Genomic DNA, 17,556 nt, shown 5'->3' on the forward strand with positions numbered 1-17,556 from the left:
CAAAGAAAAAGACCAACTTGTGTAAATAGCAATAAACTATTTGACCAGGCCAGGTTAGTGTACATGATGTTTGGAAAATGTGAGACTATGGTATGGTGATGGTGAAGGAGTTCTCTTGTTCGGGACCTTACTGTTGGTGGCATTACCAGCACTGTGCTTTTAAATGTTTTAAACCTTTTTACAGTATTTTAAAGTGTGTTGGAAGATTAAGTTGTTGAGCTACTGCTTATTAAACAGTTTTTACCTGTAAAAGGGTTTTTTTTTGTTTGTTTTTCAGAGAGAAAACAAATTTCAAGACTTTTTTTTCTCTAAATGGCTATGGATGATAGCCAGGCCCTTACAGTTATGAACCAGTGAGCTCTTTGCAGTTTGAGAAGAACTTGTACAAAAACAGAGTCAAGTTAACATTTCTTGTGTTTGAATCTGAAGGAACTGTGTGCAGGACATGGTTTGTATGCATTTAGATTTCAGGTGGGCTTCTCAATTGGCTTTTATGTAAGACTTTCTTCTGGAATTTCCTTTGTTCCAGTTGTCACAGTCTGCATAAAGTGTAAAACCAGAACACCCTGTCCTGTAGTTCTTGGGTGTCTTCAGTACCAAATTGAATCAACAGTGCTGATGAAACAGAAAACTGACAAGACATCTTGTTAGGAAAACTGCAACCTTAGCAGCGCTGTTTTGTCTTCAATGCATTTGGCCTTGCCCAGAAGGGTGAGGGTGAAACATCATTAAAAACAAAATAAGGACTCCAGGCTAGCCCACTTCCTCTAGAACCCCCTACAAACAGTGGCTGGTTCTTCTGGGGTGCATAGTCAGCAAGGGTCATACATGGAACTGTTAACTGATGGAAAGGTGCCTGCTGCCCTTGGGTTTGTCTGGTTGTGTGCCAGCCTTTAGGCAATATTTGGTCTTGAGTTTAGACTTTGTAAAATATTACTGTAAAGTGTGACTGCTTCATGATTTGCTTCTCTCCTAGAGGAATATCTGGACTATTGTTGTGATGTTTGTGCTTGCAGCACTGCAGGGATAGAACATAGCACTTAACAGAAACACAGTTGGACACATTCTCTAGAGTTTGTACCTTTTCTTAGAACACCATCTCCACCGTCCCCTCACAAGCCCTCCTGAATGGTAATAAAACGGTTTGAAGTTTGAGAAATATTTGTGCTTAATTGTACCATTTGAATCCAAATGGTACGCTTCTGGGAAAAGCATGGTTCGGTTGTAAATATGTAGCAAAAGGGGGGTGCAGTGCTGCTTTGAAAGTGTTTACAATACTTGATGCGTTCAAGTTACTTTAGTTTCTGTTACACAGGTCATGTATTTTGTCTGGAAGCTGCTATGAGAATTGCATTGCAGGTTATGTCAGCCTGTACTGAGAGAAAAAATGTTGAAAGATGTGGTGCTGTGATGGTTACCCTTTAATTCCAGTAACTTCACTTACTTTGATGTAAACGTCCCCCCCGCCAGTAGCTTAGATCTGTGGGAAATCCAGAATATTCCTGTGATTAATTTTAACATTTTCTTAAATAAACCACTCACAGCAGTCTCAGGACACTGAGCTGTCATGGTCAGAGTTTTTGGTGGGTTTATGTTAAAGCTCAAAGCAGCAAAGCAAGAAGCAATCCACAGTGCCACCATCTGATGACAGAGGTTGAAAGACCTGAGTTGTTGAGAATTTGTTTATTCTCACAGTGAAGTTACAAAACTGCTCTTTACTATGGCTGCTTTTACATGAGAACTGTAGTTGGAAGTTCATGGGATGCTCCAGTTACATCAGAGAGCTCGAGGCTGCTCTAGTGGCTGCACTGGCAAGAAAAGAGAGACTAAAAAGTGTACAGGAGAAACAAGCACAGGGAAGTAGCTTTTAAAATCAGATCAGTCCTGAGGCTCCCTATACTTACACTCAAGTCCCAGTTCAAACATGGAAAGTTACCAAGTCTGTAAGTAAAAGCTTAAATTGCATCATTCCTGCTTGTCTTACCCCAGAAAACTGCTGAAAAGTAAACTTCCACAAATGTTATTTGTAACAAACAGTAGTTCACTGTCTCTTCCTCAAGAAACTTGTAATGAGACTCCGTCCAATAGCTCAGTTGTGTCAATTCTTTACCAAGCACCAATTACTTTGCTTCTAGATTTCCAAAGCAATGTTTTCAGAGCCCAGTATGATCTCCCTGCTTGAAAAAGGCTCTTTAATATATCACAGACCCCTAGATTCATTTGAAACTTCAAAACTTTTTCAAGTGTTAATGTTTCAATGTGTAAAAAAAATATTTAACTGTAATCTGACAGGATAAAGATGATAGAGTTAATGCAGTGTAGAATGTAAATCTTCTTTGTAAAAACTCATTCTTTTTTTCCTGTGTAGAAACAAGTGTCAATTGTGAAATCCAAAGAGAATAAAGCTGTGTCAAGGGAAGCTTCTTAAATTGCATTTATTAAAACTTAAGCATACCTCAACACTTTGACACAAGGCTTCAAAGAGGACAGATGCTTGTGTAGTCTTCATGAGTGCTTGCACCTCCAAAGCTGTACTAATGCCAGACAAACAGTTTTGATTTCTGGCTGGATGTGAGTAACTACAGAAAGGGGCAGAAACTGCAGGTGGACATTCAGTTCCTCAGATTTAAGCTTCCAGCTGGAGAGTTAAGAACCAATGTGGGCAGTGAGAGGAAGACAGTAAGCTGTTACTTGAATTTATTAGTAAAAGTGCTTTTCATCAAGCAAACTGGGACTTGGGTTACAGACCCCCCTCTGACTCTTTAACACATCTCATTGCTGCAAGCAGTCAGGTTGCAGAAAGAGCTATCCAAATACTCCAAAACCAAGGTTAATATGTGTATCAGACTGTTCCGAAGACAGGCTCCCACGATTGGAGCCTGGGCTTTGATTTGGTTTTTGTGGGTGACTGTTCAGATGGAGTTAGACTGACTTCCACTAACCAGCTACACCCATCTCTGGCTTTGTTTTTGTTAAAAATCAAACTAGTAGGACATGATGAGCAATATATTGCCTGAAGTTCCTGTCCCAGATACAGAGGCAAGGGATGGAAGATAATTGGAGTGTTACCTGTGCTGCACTAGTTTACCTTCATTGACAGGACGGCATGGGACACAAGGACTGGAAGACTGAGGGAGCCATGCCTCTGAGCTGTACTGCACTAACTTTTCCCTTAGACTGAGTACACAAAGACTTCAAAGACTCATGGCTTGATTTTTATTACAAAACACCTGAGGCCATGCTCATTTCCAAATACAGAGAATAAAGACATTTAGAAAAGAGACTGAAAGACAATGTTACGCTATCTACACAAGGCACCCTCCAATGACTGAAGATATCTCAGAAGGCACTGAAAGCAACTCATTCTTCTTTCTGCTTGCTTGGAGCTCTCTTTAGCTTCAAGGTGTGACTGTATGTTACCCTCCTGAACTTCCTTGAGACTGTTACACAGTTCCTCTTCTGGGACTTTGAGAGGTCTTCTGCCAGAGAGCTCCAGCTCAGCCCATGTAAAGCTAGGCAAAACTTTCCCTTTCTGTTACCCAGCTGCATCTTTCCACAAGAAAAGGTGGCTGCTGTCTCCTTAGAGTATTACTGGGGTAAGGTAGAAGAGCTGCATTTTTCACTAATATAGTGAACCTGAAGAACATACTGGAATATATCTGGACTTCTACTGAGTAAGAGGCAGTCCTCTGAACCTGTATTTATGGAAGGTTTTATTGTTTACCCTATGGAGAACAAGAAGTTCTCATCTGCCAAAAGAGAGAAAAACATTAACACCCTGGTAGCCTTCTTGTTTGGGCAACTTGTGGGAGCAGGAAGACAGGGGAAAATCTGAGAGTGTGACAAGTATGTAATACAAAATGGCCATTATACACTGGTAAGGTGCATACCCACATACCAGAGGCCAAGCAAGGTCTCTGGCAAGGTGACTTCAATTAGCTGTCTCACTGACTGCAGCAGTGACAAGAAAAAAGCAGATAGCATAGCAGTAATCTGAGCACAACTGAAGATGTGACAGTGCAAAGAAACAAAAAGTGTACAGCTCTAACAACCCTGAGAAGAGTAACAGCTCCATGGAAGGATGAAAACAGCTAGAGGTAATCTTCAGAAGCACAGCTTAGCAAACAGACTATGGTAAGGACAGAAGATGCAACAGTGAGTGCTCCAGAAGATGATGAAGAATGCTGTTCAATTCCAGCGGAACACAGAGGTGTGCAGCATGTTGGGAAGAATACAAAGAGAGCCCTGGCTCTGAAACCACCTGGTTAGAGAGCTTCAGCCATGGGCAAACAGAGCAAGGGGAGGGGAGAGGGGGGATGTAGTTTGGTATTTTTTTTAATGGAAGAGGCTACAGAGATTTTTGCTGTGCATGGAAGGGAATAGAAAGCAGAAAGAGTGAAAAGAACCACTTCAATAAACCAAACCACCCGTAGAAGTTCTATAAAGCTAGAGCTGTCCACCTGGTACAAAACAAGTAAAATTTTAATTCTTGCAGCAAGATGTTGAATATTTTTCTGCTAATTTGTTATTGATCCCAGTATTAATAACAAGTGGTTTTAAAAGACGGTAGCTTCTTTGTGCTGCTTCTGAGGCCCTACAGATAGAATGCTTATAGGTAACAGCAGCCTGAGGGCCAGAAGCAGTAGCAGGCACTATTAACTGGTTCACCCTGATTCCCCTGGGGCCTGGAAACAGAGAAGTACACAACTGCAGTAAATGCTGTTTCTCGAGTAGCATGCTCTGAAACGAAATTAGCAATCAAGCCTCCCTTAACATGGGGATTGCCACATCACACTTTGTTGTGCAGCCTCCCCCTGCCCACAGCCTCACTCTTTCAGAAGACTCCCCTTGTGAGGACAAGCTGGTGACCATACCTACAAGTATAAAAAGATCTTTCACAATGTAGACAAGGCTTAATGTGGTCGTATCACCACTTCTTTGTCTCTCTCTCTGCACTCAGAGTTGCCTTTACTGGTCATTCTTCCTGAAGCAAGGTAGTTTTGGTACAATTTTTTGGATGAAGATGCTTTCATATGTAAAGGAATTATTTTATTCCTTTTACACCTTCCAATTTTACTGTGTAGTAGCAAAAGGACAAAGGAAGATGGGGAGCGAAAACTACTCTTAAAGTCCTCACACTTCCAGCGTGGCGAGATGCAGCTCCAGATGATTGTTCAGGCTGTAACACTCGGCTGACCATCAGTCTCATGAGCAGTTGATTTGCCCAGCTCATTCCAAGTGCTGGAATGACTCTGTTATCCACTAGACTATGAAAAAAAGTATTAGAAGGTTGCTGCGTGTATGAATTTAGTATCAAATACCTTCTGTTGTAACAAAATTGTACTGGAAGAAATGATCTACCATTTCTAGATTTGCAGACAGAGATCCCAGGGTCTACTCACAAACCCATGCACTAGGTTCTCTCTTACTGCAAGGTAACAACTGGAAGAGAAGTACTCCCATACAGAGTAATTCAGTCATTCTTCCGACTACAGCCATGCTGATACCCACCTCTGCCTTGACAGGTTCCCTCTTGCAATAGCAAAATGCAAGAGAAATGGTTAAACTTTGGAATATGTGAATTGTGTAACTGATATCCCTGGATTGCATTCCAAGGTGTACCTAGAAATGTGGATAGAGCACTGCAGACGTGCCACTTTAAACCCAAAGTTAAAACCAAGTTTTTGTTCCTACAAAGTGCAATCTCTCCACTAATAGAATTCCAAGATACCGGGGGGAAATACCTGAACCTTATCCTTGTTCTGAATCAGCTTCTGAATGTGGGGGCCACAACTAACTGCTTTCAAAACCAGCTATGTGTACCTAGCTTATCTAGGGAATCCAGATTACAGTTAGCATTCAAACAAGTATGCATGTTTGAATCCTGTTAATACCTTGGTGTTAAAAGACACTCCTTTTTTTGTTCTTAAGCAACTAACAAAACCAACCAATGAGGTTTTGTTGCTACATTTTTTTTCAAGCAGACAGAAAATGCATAGTTTTAACAGGGACAAGAAGAGATGCAAAAATACTCTTGTGTAAGCAAGTACATCAGCCATTAACTCCAGGGAATTTTTCCCCCTAACTTGCTGATTAGGGATTACCACGTAAGTGTGTATGACAGTTTCTTCCACTTTACAGCACATGAGTTATTGCTGATCTCCAGCAAAAATACAGCATTGTTGGGCAAATGCACTGCTGCTCTTAACACGCTCTGGTAGTTTATATGGGAGCTATAAAAAGTGGAGTAGTTAAGCGCTGTGTGTGTGACCTTCCTGTGCACATGACTTACCTGCAACCACACAGAGCAGCTTCTGACTCGCTCACTGCATCCGTCACCTAAAGCAAGAAAAAGGACATTTGAAGTTGACCTGCAGTTATGCATTTGTTCTTAGCAAGCAGAAGGGCAGGGAGGGGAATGAAGCCAGGAAAATCCAAGTTTGTTGGGTTGCATATGAAGCCAGCCCTTATTCTTTGAAGGTGAACTAAGAGGGAGTTGTGAAGTATTAGCTCAGTTTAAAGCACTACAGTTATTTAGGTGGCTACAGCTTATATGAATTTGACTACTGCCAGATGCTTCATTTCTTAAAAAAACCAAACAACAAAGCAACAGTCGACAAAACAACAAACAACAGTCCCCACCTGGACTGTTCCAAGGCTGTGTCTGCAGATGGAATAGAATAAACCAGGTTGGAAGAGACCTTCAAGATCATTGCATCCAACCTATCACCCAACCCACCTAATCAATTAAACCATGGCACCAAGCACCCCATCAAGTCTCCTCCCGAACACCTCCAGTGACGGCGACTCCACCACCTCCCCGCGCAGCCCATTCCAATGGGCAATCACTCTGTGTAGAACTTCTTCCTAACCTCCAGCCTAAACCTCCCCTGGCACAGCCTGAGACTGTGTCCTCTTGTTCTAGCGCTGGTTGCCTGGGAGAAGAGACCAACCTCCACCTGTCTACAACCTCCCTTCAGGTAGTTGTAGAGAGCACTAAGGTCACCCCTGAGTCTCCTCTTCTCCAGACTAAACAACCCCAGCTCCCTCAGTCTCTCCTCATAGGGCTTGTGCTCCAAACCCCTCACCAACTTTGTTGCCCTTCTCTGGACTCGTTCCAGCAAGTCAACATCCTTCCTAAACTGAGGGGCCCAGAACTGGACACAGTACTTGAGGTGTGGCCTAACCAGTGCAGTGTGCAGGGGCAGAATGACCTCCCTGCTCCTGCTGGCCACACTGTTCCTGATGCAGGCCAGGATGCCATTGGCCCTCTTGTCTGCCTGGGCACACTGCAGGCTCATGTTCAGCCTACCATCGACCAGTATCCCCAGGTCCCTCTCTACCTGGCCACTCTTCAGCCACTCTGACCCCAGCCTGTAGCACTGCATGGGGTTGTTGTGGCCAATGTGCAGAACCCAGCACGTGGATGTCGTTGCCGTTGGACTCTGCCCATCTGTCCAGCCTCTTGAGGTCCTTCTGCAAAGCCTCTCTACCCTCCAGCAGATCAACTCCTGCCCCCAGCTTGGTGTCATCCGCAAATTTACTGATGATGGACTCAGATAAATGGTACAGAAGCCGGACTGCCTCCATTGTGTCTTGTTTCCAATGATTTCACCACCTTTGAAGGCCTGCTTAATGGAGCAGTTTGCCCTTGACTGAAGCCAAGAAAAAATCTACACATCTTGACCTCATCTGTTTTTAATGATTCTTCCACACAAGTTCATCACAAATTGCAGCAAATTAAATTATAAGCACTTCTCTAAATATAAAGTACAGAATGGTTTACTTCAGAGCCACCACCTTCCTTAATGCTGCTATATTCACAATTTATTTCTGTAACCACAGACATGACATCACCTTCCTTAGAACACAGTCCTGAAGGACTCTTTGGTAGCAAATGGCCAGGCTGCAGTCATTCAGTGACCTCCATTATTGTGAGTCAGCATCGATGTAAAACTCCCATCGTGGGGAGGCAGCTGGGATTTAGTCTGGAGAAGAGGATACTGAAGGGAGACCTTACTGCCCTCTACAACTATCTGAGGTTGCAGTGAGGTAGGTGTTGGTCTCTTCTCTCAAGTGATAGGACAAGAGGAAATTGCCTCAAGTTGCACCAGGGAAGGGTTACATAAGATATTAGGAAACATTTAATTACTGAAAGAGTGGTCAGGCATTAGAATAAGCTGCCCAGGGAAGTGGTGGAGTCACCATCACTGGAAGTGTTCAAAAAACATACTGGAAGTGGTTAAAAAAAAAGTGCAGACATGGCACTTTGGGACATGGTTCAGTGGTCATGGTAGGTTGACAGCTGGACTTCATGATCTTAGGGGTCTTTTCCAACCTTAATGATTCTATGATTATGCAAGAAAAAGTTCATTAAAAAATGAGAAGTAACTTGAGGCTGAAATCTAAATCCTCCTCAATCGGAATCTTACTGAAAATAAAACTCCTGCGTGCCTGAAAGCTGTTCAGATTACTGCTGTGTATCAATTCCAACACACTCCCTTCCAGTTATAGCAGGTTTTACACACTGCCCATTCTGTAGTTCCAGAACTTCTGTGGAACAGAAGCAAATTAAACAACAGTTGATGTTTCCAGAACCCCTTTCTTCCTAATATAAAATTCTTCTCTGTGATTTCTCAAGCTCAGCTTTTCTCCCTACCCCTTTTCTTCTGCTGTGATGAAACCTCAGGGCTGAGTACTTACTCCCTTGATGGAAGGGCCTTCCAGAAAGGAAGGTTCCCAATGGTGCCCTGCCTGCACATTTAGTTAGTGCTTTCTCAGATCACAGTGCAAGGTTGAATGCTTCATCTCCAGCATTCACGTGCTCCTAATTTGCAATTAGGCTAAGAGCAGTGGAATGTTGCTTCCACAGGGCAGAAGCAGTGTCTTGCCTAGAATACTCTTTTTGACTAGCATCATTGTGACCTTTTTTTTGTTCAGCTTGAGTCAGCTTCTGTGCATTCTAATGCTTTAGTAATCTCAGCAGTTAGTAATCTCAGCAGTTACTCAAAATGCTGAGCTACACAGAAATGCAGCCAAGTCCCTGGAGTTTCACTGTCTTCTGTGTGGAATATAACTGCACATGCAGAGCACCCAGAGCAATCCTGCTGGCAATGACATTTGAAATTACCATTAAGAAAGAATTCTTAATTTAGTTCAATGCTTTGTGCAGTTACTATACATACCTATTTTGGTTAGCTTTAGTGGACACCCTTTGAGAGCATTAACAGTCTACAAAAACTTAAATGATGTTCTTAAACTTTGAGAATTGAGAATTTACTAAAGTTCATCAGTTTAAGGAAGCTTAAGTTTCCACCAGCTGTTAATATCCAATTGGTTGACTGTGTTAAACACAACATCAAGAAATCTGCATGCACAGATTTTCCCTGCCCTGCCCTAGCCATTTATTAAATGGTCTCTATACAGTGAGAAGCAGTTTAGATGTCATACCTGATTAATGCACATTATTGGAGTCCTGAACTTAGTGCTTAAGCTGTGAAGCTGTGCTCCAAACGTCTGCAGATACCGAGCCTTCGTAACAGACTCCGAAACGCCGAACTCGCATCGAAACAAAGCAGCAATAGAGTCTATGACCACCAGCCGCACCATGCCTCTCGTGAGCAGCAGCGAGATCCTTTTAGTGATGCAGTTGTGAAAGGCATCCTGGCACGGAATACAAATGGTCACCATGAAAACAGCTCAAATAACTCTGCTTGTAAAATCAAGACAGCGACTTACAGGGGTAATTGCTGAAACGCAAGCTGACGGAGTTTCTAGTCATAAAGTGAGTCTGTGGATCTGTAAGTCTCACTAGTAACCACTTCAAGAGAGTGGATAACTTTTATTTTAGAGAGGTGTACACACTACTACTACAGGGTGATTCTCTCCTTTTTCAATAACATACTCTGTAGCTTCCAGAAACTTCAGAAACTTCCAGAACTTCAATTAAGATTTCCAATGAAAGGGAGATGGAGAAGATAGCTGAGCTGCTGCCTGGACCACACATCCAATAAGCAACAAGTGTGCTAATGTACAAGATCTTCTTACACTTGCCAACTACAAATAAAAAACCCCCAACAACTGGAATGATTTAACAAGTGGTACTTTCAAGCCTTAGAGAAAGCAGAACTTCTGATGTTTGAGCCATAAAGAGCTTATTCATGGCTTCTTTAGAAAAAAACCCACAACAAAACAAGAGAAAAACGTGGGTTCACAAGGTAAGAATACAGTACTGAAGTCTGCACCTTTCCTCTCCAGTTCTACTGTCACAGTGTGAGGAAGGACAGATCCTCTATTGTCCCAAGAGGGACAAAAGAATGACACCCACACAAATGGATTGGATAGCTATGGAAAGTTTAAATGGAAAAAGCAATTGGTGTTTTACAGAAATTGCAAAGCATAGTGGCAAAGACAGCCCAAAGCATAGAGTCCCTTACACCACACCCAAAGGTCCCCAACATTTCCCTTCTCCCCACCTGAGGGTGTACCCAAAACCCCCAGGGCTCGCTCTTCCCCCCCCACTTCTAGGCTAGTCTCAGGCAGGCCAGGTCTGAGACTACCTCCCCCTTCTCCTCCTGGCATTAGGCCTAGACAGGCCTAAGAGGCCTGCACTGTTACCCAACAGGGAGCATCTCCCATGGGAGCAGAGAAGGAAGAAAGAGGAAGAGAATGACTTTGCAGACAAATTTATAGGGCTCAGGATTTATGGGTAGACATGCACGCTTTCCTGTGTCCACCTACTGGGTTGGACACTCAGAACACCAGAGGTGTAACTTATGTGGCAGTAAGAGGAGGCCAGGAGTGCCAGGACCTAATTGAGGCATCGTTTTTTGTACCCTTTCCTCCCCTCTGCTGAATCTGCAGTTTAACAGCTCTGATATTACACTGCAAGTTACTCAGGAGCACATTGCCTTTTGCATATATATATATATATATATATATCTCCTCCAAACTCCACGAAGATCTCTCCCTAGAAGCTGCAGCAAAACTAGTAGCAAATAGATCTATCTACTACATTTTAATAAGCATAATTACTCACAAAAATCTAATACATTATTTATTCTACTGCTTATCTTTTAATATATTTCATAATAAACCACTGTAATCAACAGTTCTCCAGCAGCAAATTTGAAAGGTTTCCTGTATAAGAAAAAAGCACCAAACAACCCTGTGGTTACTGGATTATAGTGTAATGATTACACATTCTTAGTTTGTGCTACTACTTACCAGGTCTGCTGCATGCTCAACAAAAATACTGTTTCCAAATTTGATCTTCTGTATGATTTCAGCTGGAACATCTGCACGCAGTTTATGTTGTTGATCTATGAGCTGCTGCAAGCGTTTACTTGGGAATGCATCTTCTGTACAAATGTAGACAGCTCCTACAGTCAAGGAAACCACCTCTGCTGTTACAACCAGGCTTGTTAATGGCACAAAAACAAAGCCATGCACTCTACACTCAAAAGATGGGTGTATGTACCTGGAAATTCATGTTACTGAATCAGTGATGAACAACAGAAAAAACACTCCTGTGACCTTCGTGTAGTTTCCAGGTCCTTTTTCTCTTTGCCTCCTGACACAATTGTATTTCTGCACTCCCCACTAGGTGACACTCATTTTGCACAGCTTCAAGACCTGACCATCTAACCTGGGTGATAATGAGTATCATAAATAGAGCAATGCTGCAGAAGTCTGTTTTGGTCAGAAATGCAGAATACAGCCACTATTCTATGAATAAAATGAACCAACTCAGACAAATCCAGTACACAGTATTTTGATTAATTTCACTCACTGCTTTCAAGTTTCTTGTTTTAAATCTACATATGGAGGGTACTTACTGCCACAGTTAGTAAAGCAGTTTAAAGAGGATCACTCATGCAACCTCAGCCTAATTAACTCTTCCTGAAACCAGCAGATTAGACAAAATGCATTATATTTCCATCACAGTACTGTGAGTGATGCCTCTATTTTTACTGTGGTTTCTGGTTTCTCTATTGCAGAGAAAATTAACCACACAGAAACTGGGGAAATAAAGAAAATATTGCATATATTGCTGTTTAAAAGAACAAAAGAATTAATGTCATTGCAACTAGCCAAAATTATCAGCTAATACTTAGAGGGTTATACACACCAAACCAGCTTGTTACCCAGAATCAGTAGCAAGTATTTTTCCTCGTTCAGAATTCTAATATAGATATGAATTTGCCACATTATATTCATGTATTCCTTATGAATATGGGCATATAAAATACATTCAGCCAACACATGATGGACCATAACTGACATTCTTAGGATGGCAAAAACATAACCTTGAGGCAAGGGATGTCCCACTTTCTGTTTGCTGCCACCCTCCTTGCACTGAGAATTGTAAACAAGATAAGTCAAATGAAACAAACACACAATAAATCTATACCATCTAGAGAAATGTATTTCAGCATCACCACCTAAAAGAAGCTTCTGGCACTAAAACAACTCCACCAACCCACTATAATTTAAAATCATGAGCAAAGTTTTAGCACTGAGATCAGTCTTCCATTGATAGTTCCAGACTTCAGTAACAGTTGCTAAAGGTTGTTCTCCAGTTTCCTGAAGAATAAAACTTCCCATATTTAACATAAACTTTTAATTCTTGTATTTCTCGCAACCAGCTTCACACAATCTATTTATAGACTGCAGAGAAACCAAGTTTTGTGTTCTAAGTTATGCCAGTATCTGCTGCTGTGACTGTATGCAGTTTAACACATGGCAAGACACCACACAGAGTTTAAAAAGTGCAAGAATTAGGATTCCACCACTCCCTTAGCTCTCCGGCTCCTGCAGCAGGATATTTCTACCTTTCATGCCTTTGAAATTCTCAAAAGTTCTGTTCTCTCAGCCCTTCTGCAATGCCCTGGTTTTCTCACAAGAGCACTGATATGGTGGCCATTCTATCCTACCTGCTGTGAAACAGTGAGCAGATGGGGAACACAGAGGTGATGAAGCATAATAGAATCAAGTGCTAAGCATTTAAGGAACAAGACACATCTTCAAATGATGAAAAGCTTTGCCATTTTGTAGCCCTACAAGGAAGATTTTTGCCTGGTACAAGAGACAAGAGTGCCATTAAGATGTCGGGCACCACCTTCTGTACTGTGTTCTGGTTTGTTCCTTTCTTCCAACATACACAGGGAGAAATGCAGGGGTGTGAATGAAAGTTTATTTGCATGCAAACTATTTGCAGCAGTTAGCAGTAACATATGAAGGAAATCAACAAAATACATATGCTTCTTCTCTGATTAATGATGTAACTTAGAGCAAAGTTATGTAAACCACAGAGTAATTACTGTCCTTTAAACAAGATGTTCATTTGAACATTCCATGATTTTTCCACATGGGTGGATATAAGAAATAATTAAGTTTCCCCACAACAAACCACTGTGCTGCCAAATTAAACATAGTGCTGCAAGATCACAGCCAAAACACACCTAAAGCAGAATGCCAGGACCTTGAAATCTCAGAAGTGACAAAAGTTTCCTCTCTTTCTAAAACAGTATATGATACTTAAAAAAAGAGTAAGATGAATGTGATAGCTAAAAAAACCCATACTCTAACCAAAGAATAATCCTATAGACTTTGGCAAGCCCAGCAAAATTGCAGGTAGAAAACAACAGTATCATTCTTCAATTACATCTCCATCAATTTTAGTCAGTAATAATTGCTAGCAAACTAAATATTATTTGAAACCCCCAACTGGGGAATATAAACCATATGCCAGAGATGCTTGTGGAAAAATATCTGACAAGCCATTACCCAGTAAGTCAGTAAGTACTTATGGCAGCAGTATTTTTCATATACTGCCTAGTTTTCATATATGTGTCTAGTTTAACCCAGAGTGGCAGGCAGGTAAACAACAGCCAATAGTAATTTTGTATGAAATGATGTTGTGAAGCAGGGCCTGTGCAGATTATGCTTTCCTCTATAAAGACACTTTACTAAGTAACTAGCTTACTGCTAATGCTACTGCAGAAGGGCAAGACATGCAGAGAATACAGGCAGCTACCTAAATGCACTCACAATGTTCTTAAAGGCAGTATATATTCCCCAAAATGACAAATTAATCAATACTTACAGTTCAGTACTTACCAGACTCCAGTCCACCATATTCATATGGATACTGCACACAAAGGCACAGTTGTAAACTAATCTGAGTCTTCCCAGCAGAACTTTCCCCGGCAAGTTCTGTGATTCCAACTAAAGGAATGCCACCTTTTAACAAAGAATCTAGCACTGAACATCCTAGGCTTAGCTTTTGGTGTTGAGAGGTGAGATGATCTTTATCTTGGTAGAGCTGAAGTGCTGCAGGGATCGACATTTTGTTTTAAAATGGTTAAAAATAAAGGGGGGAAAAAAAAGGAAAGGAGATTCATTTAGTATCTTTCTGTCATACAATGACACAAAATAGAGACTGTACAGCAGGTTTAGCTCTACAGAGGACTCTTCTTTCTTGCTAACAATTTTTTCTAATTCAGCTTGGTATTCCCCACCTCCAGTTTCCCAAAGGACCTACTGAGTGCCTGTTCAGAAATCGACAGTTTACAATGAGCCTCAAACTGTTATCTTTCTCTGCTTCTAAGGAGTGTCTATGGAAAGCTACACTCTGGGAAAGTATTGCCAGCAAGGTTCAAACACAGCAATTATGGAGATGGAAGGCTATAGCAGATTCTGAAACTGCCTTCCAAGCATCTGGCCAAAGCCTGAAGGTATATGCAAATCACCAAGAAATAAATTCTAAGTACAGAGCTGCAATGAAGCATTTTTACTGGAGGAGTATTAGGTCTTGCTTGGTTTGGAATGAGGTGTTTCTATCAAATCATCTTATAATATGATCAAGTAAGTTTTAAACCTAGTCTTAGTCCAAAAGGGAGAGGGGAGCATTTTCCCCTCTCATCCAAGTTCTCCAGACTGGAGAATCATTTTGTCCTGTTCCAGGCAGGCTTAATCCTGAACAATTGACACCCATCCACCTCCATCTACCTTCAAGGTCTCAGAGGAGCTATCCTTAGGAAAGTTAAATAATTTACTATAGCATAGCAAAACCACTTTTAATTTTCAAAACCACATTACTGTGTCAATGAGGAGGTGAAATTTCTTTTCTCATAGTGACAGTATTTTAAGATTTAAGTAAAACTTCCCCCCCAAATTGACTGTATTACCTGTATGCATACTGTTTCTCCTCAGTGTGTAAGAGACTGTTTTCAGTAAGCACTGTATATCTGCACTGGACAATTTCGTCAGCCTTTGCAAGTCTGCACCAGAGAGATTTAAAATCTCTTTTACTGATTTTATGTCAGCTGAAATTAGAAGAATTTTTATAAATACTTTTGTCTTATGCACAAAGGTTTTCCCACTTTCTACTAGTTATTTAATTGAATTTTTTCTACACTGCTTTCCTGTAAGCTAGACGGGCAACAGTTACTTTAAACGTATCAACACAGGCTACAAAATTGTTCGGAAATTATGATTGGAGATGGGGAAAAGCCACGGCTTCTGATTACCCAAAAAACTTGCTTATGAAATACCCAATTGTAGTTCTGAAGTGTTACCATACAGATGTACCCCTTCGCCCACAAACACACAACTATGTACAGGAAGACATAACGGTGACAGATCTACTAGGGAGACATTGGTAAATTAAGTTACCTTTCTTAAGGGCAGCAATTACTTTAGGGTTCAAGTCAAACTGGTCCCAGACCATTTCCTGATACAGCACTGGGGCAAATTACCTGTTATTAAAGTGGCCTTTATCAGATATATATGCAAAAAAGAATAAGCTTAAGTCAACGCGAAAAGTTTGCAGGAACAGTCTTTTTTATCCCTTATCAATTGATTTATCAGTTATCTTAGAAAAACAACACTGATTCAGCTTGTTGGCAGAAATCTCCTCACATATACATTTAATAGGTTCAACTAATAATACTGCAGTTAAGAATTACTAGTAATTTTAATTGCTTGTAATTTTGTGTAGCACTTTTGTTCTGGACTGAAGCTCACAAATACGTTGGACCAGTCCTTGCCATCCTGCCACTCTTTACACAAGCTAGTCACTTGCAAATGGAAAAAAAATCTCAAGCATGTGCAATTTGGAATGATCCAGGACTACTCATGCATTGGATAGTCACTTATCTTCTGATTAGCTAAAGGCAGATTTAGCATTCAAACATTAGATTCAATTTATTTCTTATAACAACATTAAGTAGTCTTTTAAAAGTTTGATCTAAACCAGGATCACTGCCTACAAGGGTACTAAGGGATTTGCTACTATTTTTTTTAGATCATCGTTATGAAGAATTGGTAGCAGACACAGAAGGGTTACATAAAATATATGACTTAAAGGACAATTATTTTTTTTTAACATGAGGCAGGATAGGTTGCTATGGATCCTGGTAACAGCGGATATGCAGAAGCTGGTTCGAGGCAAGCAACATCTATTTACAGCAACGTGCTGACAAGAGATAGACGTCGAAACTTACTGAGACTAATCTCGATTATGATGACCTTCGACCCTACGGACTCCAAACCATTTTGCGGACTCCACTGTAACGAAGCCGTCCCATCGCAGCCACCGTCTGAGGCACTGGGGAAGGGAGGAAAATCACCAGGACCTAATCACTGGAAATTCCGGAGCATCCATGGACAAGGCACCGACAGAAGCTGACACCGACAGAGCACGGTGAGCGGCAACACCCTTCTACGGTCCGTTCGTCGGAGGGCAGCGCGGTGCAGGACGACTGAGGGGGAGCAGAACAGCCGGTCGGGCCCTGCCGTAACATCAGCCTAACAGCCCCCGGCCCAGGAAGAAGACTCCTCACCACAGCCAGCACCCTCACGGGGGCCTTCGATGCGGCTCAGAAGGTGGCTGACAGCGGAGGGACACAGGCAGAGGGGAACTCTCCAGTTCGGGAGCTTCTTGGCGCCTAAGCCGCCACGCCGCCCTCACTCCCGTGACGAACCACCCGCCAGTACAGGCCACAGCCAATCGGCGAGCGGCTTACCTTGACATCGCTAGTCGCAAGCCAATCAAAAGTCCTCAAAGAGGACACTTGTCTCTCCAGTAGCAATCTGTTCCGCGGGACTGGACGGGAAGCGGCGGTGGAGAGGAGCGTTCGCCAAGTGCCGGAGGTAGCACAAGCTACTCGGCGGGACCCGGAGGACACACACTGTCCCACCAGCAGTGCAGCCTTTGCAGAACCGCTCCTCGAAGCCGCGGCCAACCTATCCCGCCCATTGCACGGCACTGCTCGTTGATTGGTTATCACGCTTCCGCGAATACGGAACTTCGGTCCGTGACTGGGGCGCGCCCGCACTTCCTTTCCGGGTTGCGGGGCGGGCAATTTCCGCCGCGCGTGCGCCTTCCAGCGCCCACAGGGGTGGGGAAGGAACAGCATTGACAGCCTCAACCCTCAGGAGACACAGGATTGGCTGAGAAGTCCGGAGCTGGTATCCTATTGGTTGCATGGAGCGGGTGAGCGGGGCGTGGCGGCCCCCTGCTTTCCATTGGCCTTGCCCCGTGCCCGTCTA

At 42.3% G+C, this 17,556-nt stretch overlaps 1 protein-coding gene across 3 annotated transcripts; it reads right to left on the bottom strand.

Annotated features, from left to right (window-relative positions):
• Positions 1–7: 7 nt before the first annotated feature.
• On the bottom strand, positions 8–17,310 carry XRCC3 (X-ray repair cross complementing 3). Of its 3 annotated transcripts, XM_068160239.1 has the most exons (9): positions 17,031–17,306; positions 16,509–16,766; positions 15,679–15,761; positions 15,192–15,329; positions 14,122–14,334; positions 11,227–11,381; positions 9,451–9,663; positions 6,293–6,339; positions 8–5,267 (listed from the first exon to the last, which is right to left on the bottom strand). In XM_068160239.1, the coding sequence occupies exons 3-9, from the start codon at positions 15,731–15,733 to the stop codon at positions 5,045–5,047; spliced, it is 1,044 nt and encodes a 347-aa protein (XP_068016340.1). In that variant the 5' UTR covers positions 15,734–15,761; positions 16,509–16,766; positions 17,031–17,306; the 3' UTR covers positions 8–5,044. The 3 variants fall into 3 exon arrangements, with proteins under 3 accessions (XP_068016340.1, XP_068016339.1, XP_068016341.1); XM_068160238.1 differs by lacking the exon at positions 15,679–15,761 and having other exon boundaries at positions 16,509–16,612; positions 17,031–17,310; XM_068160240.1 differs by lacking the exon at positions 15,192–15,329 and having other exon boundaries at positions 17,031–17,310.
• Positions 17,311–17,556: the final 246 nt, after the last annotated feature.

Source organism: Melanerpes formicivorus, unplaced genomic scaffold, assembly GCF_026170545.1.
Source record: "Melanerpes formicivorus ecotype bairdi unplaced genomic scaffold, bMelFor1.0.p_v2 SCAF_48, whole genome shotgun sequence".
Lineage (NCBI taxonomy): Eukaryota > Metazoa > Chordata > Aves > Piciformes > Picidae > Melanerpes > Melanerpes formicivorus.

What these genes read in the sequence shown, in the direction of transcription:
- XRCC3 (XM_068160238.1), bottom strand. An exon ending in GAGAAACAGTATGCATACAG is followed by an intron (nt 14,335 to 15,191) that starts GTAATACAGTCA and finishes CGATCCCTGCAG; the next exon opens with CACTTCAGCTCTACCAAGAT. An exon ending in ATATGGTGGACTGGAGTCTG is followed by an intron (nt 11,382 to 14,121) that starts GTAAGTACTGAA and finishes CCTTGACTGTAG; the next exon opens with GAGCTGTCTACATTTGTACA.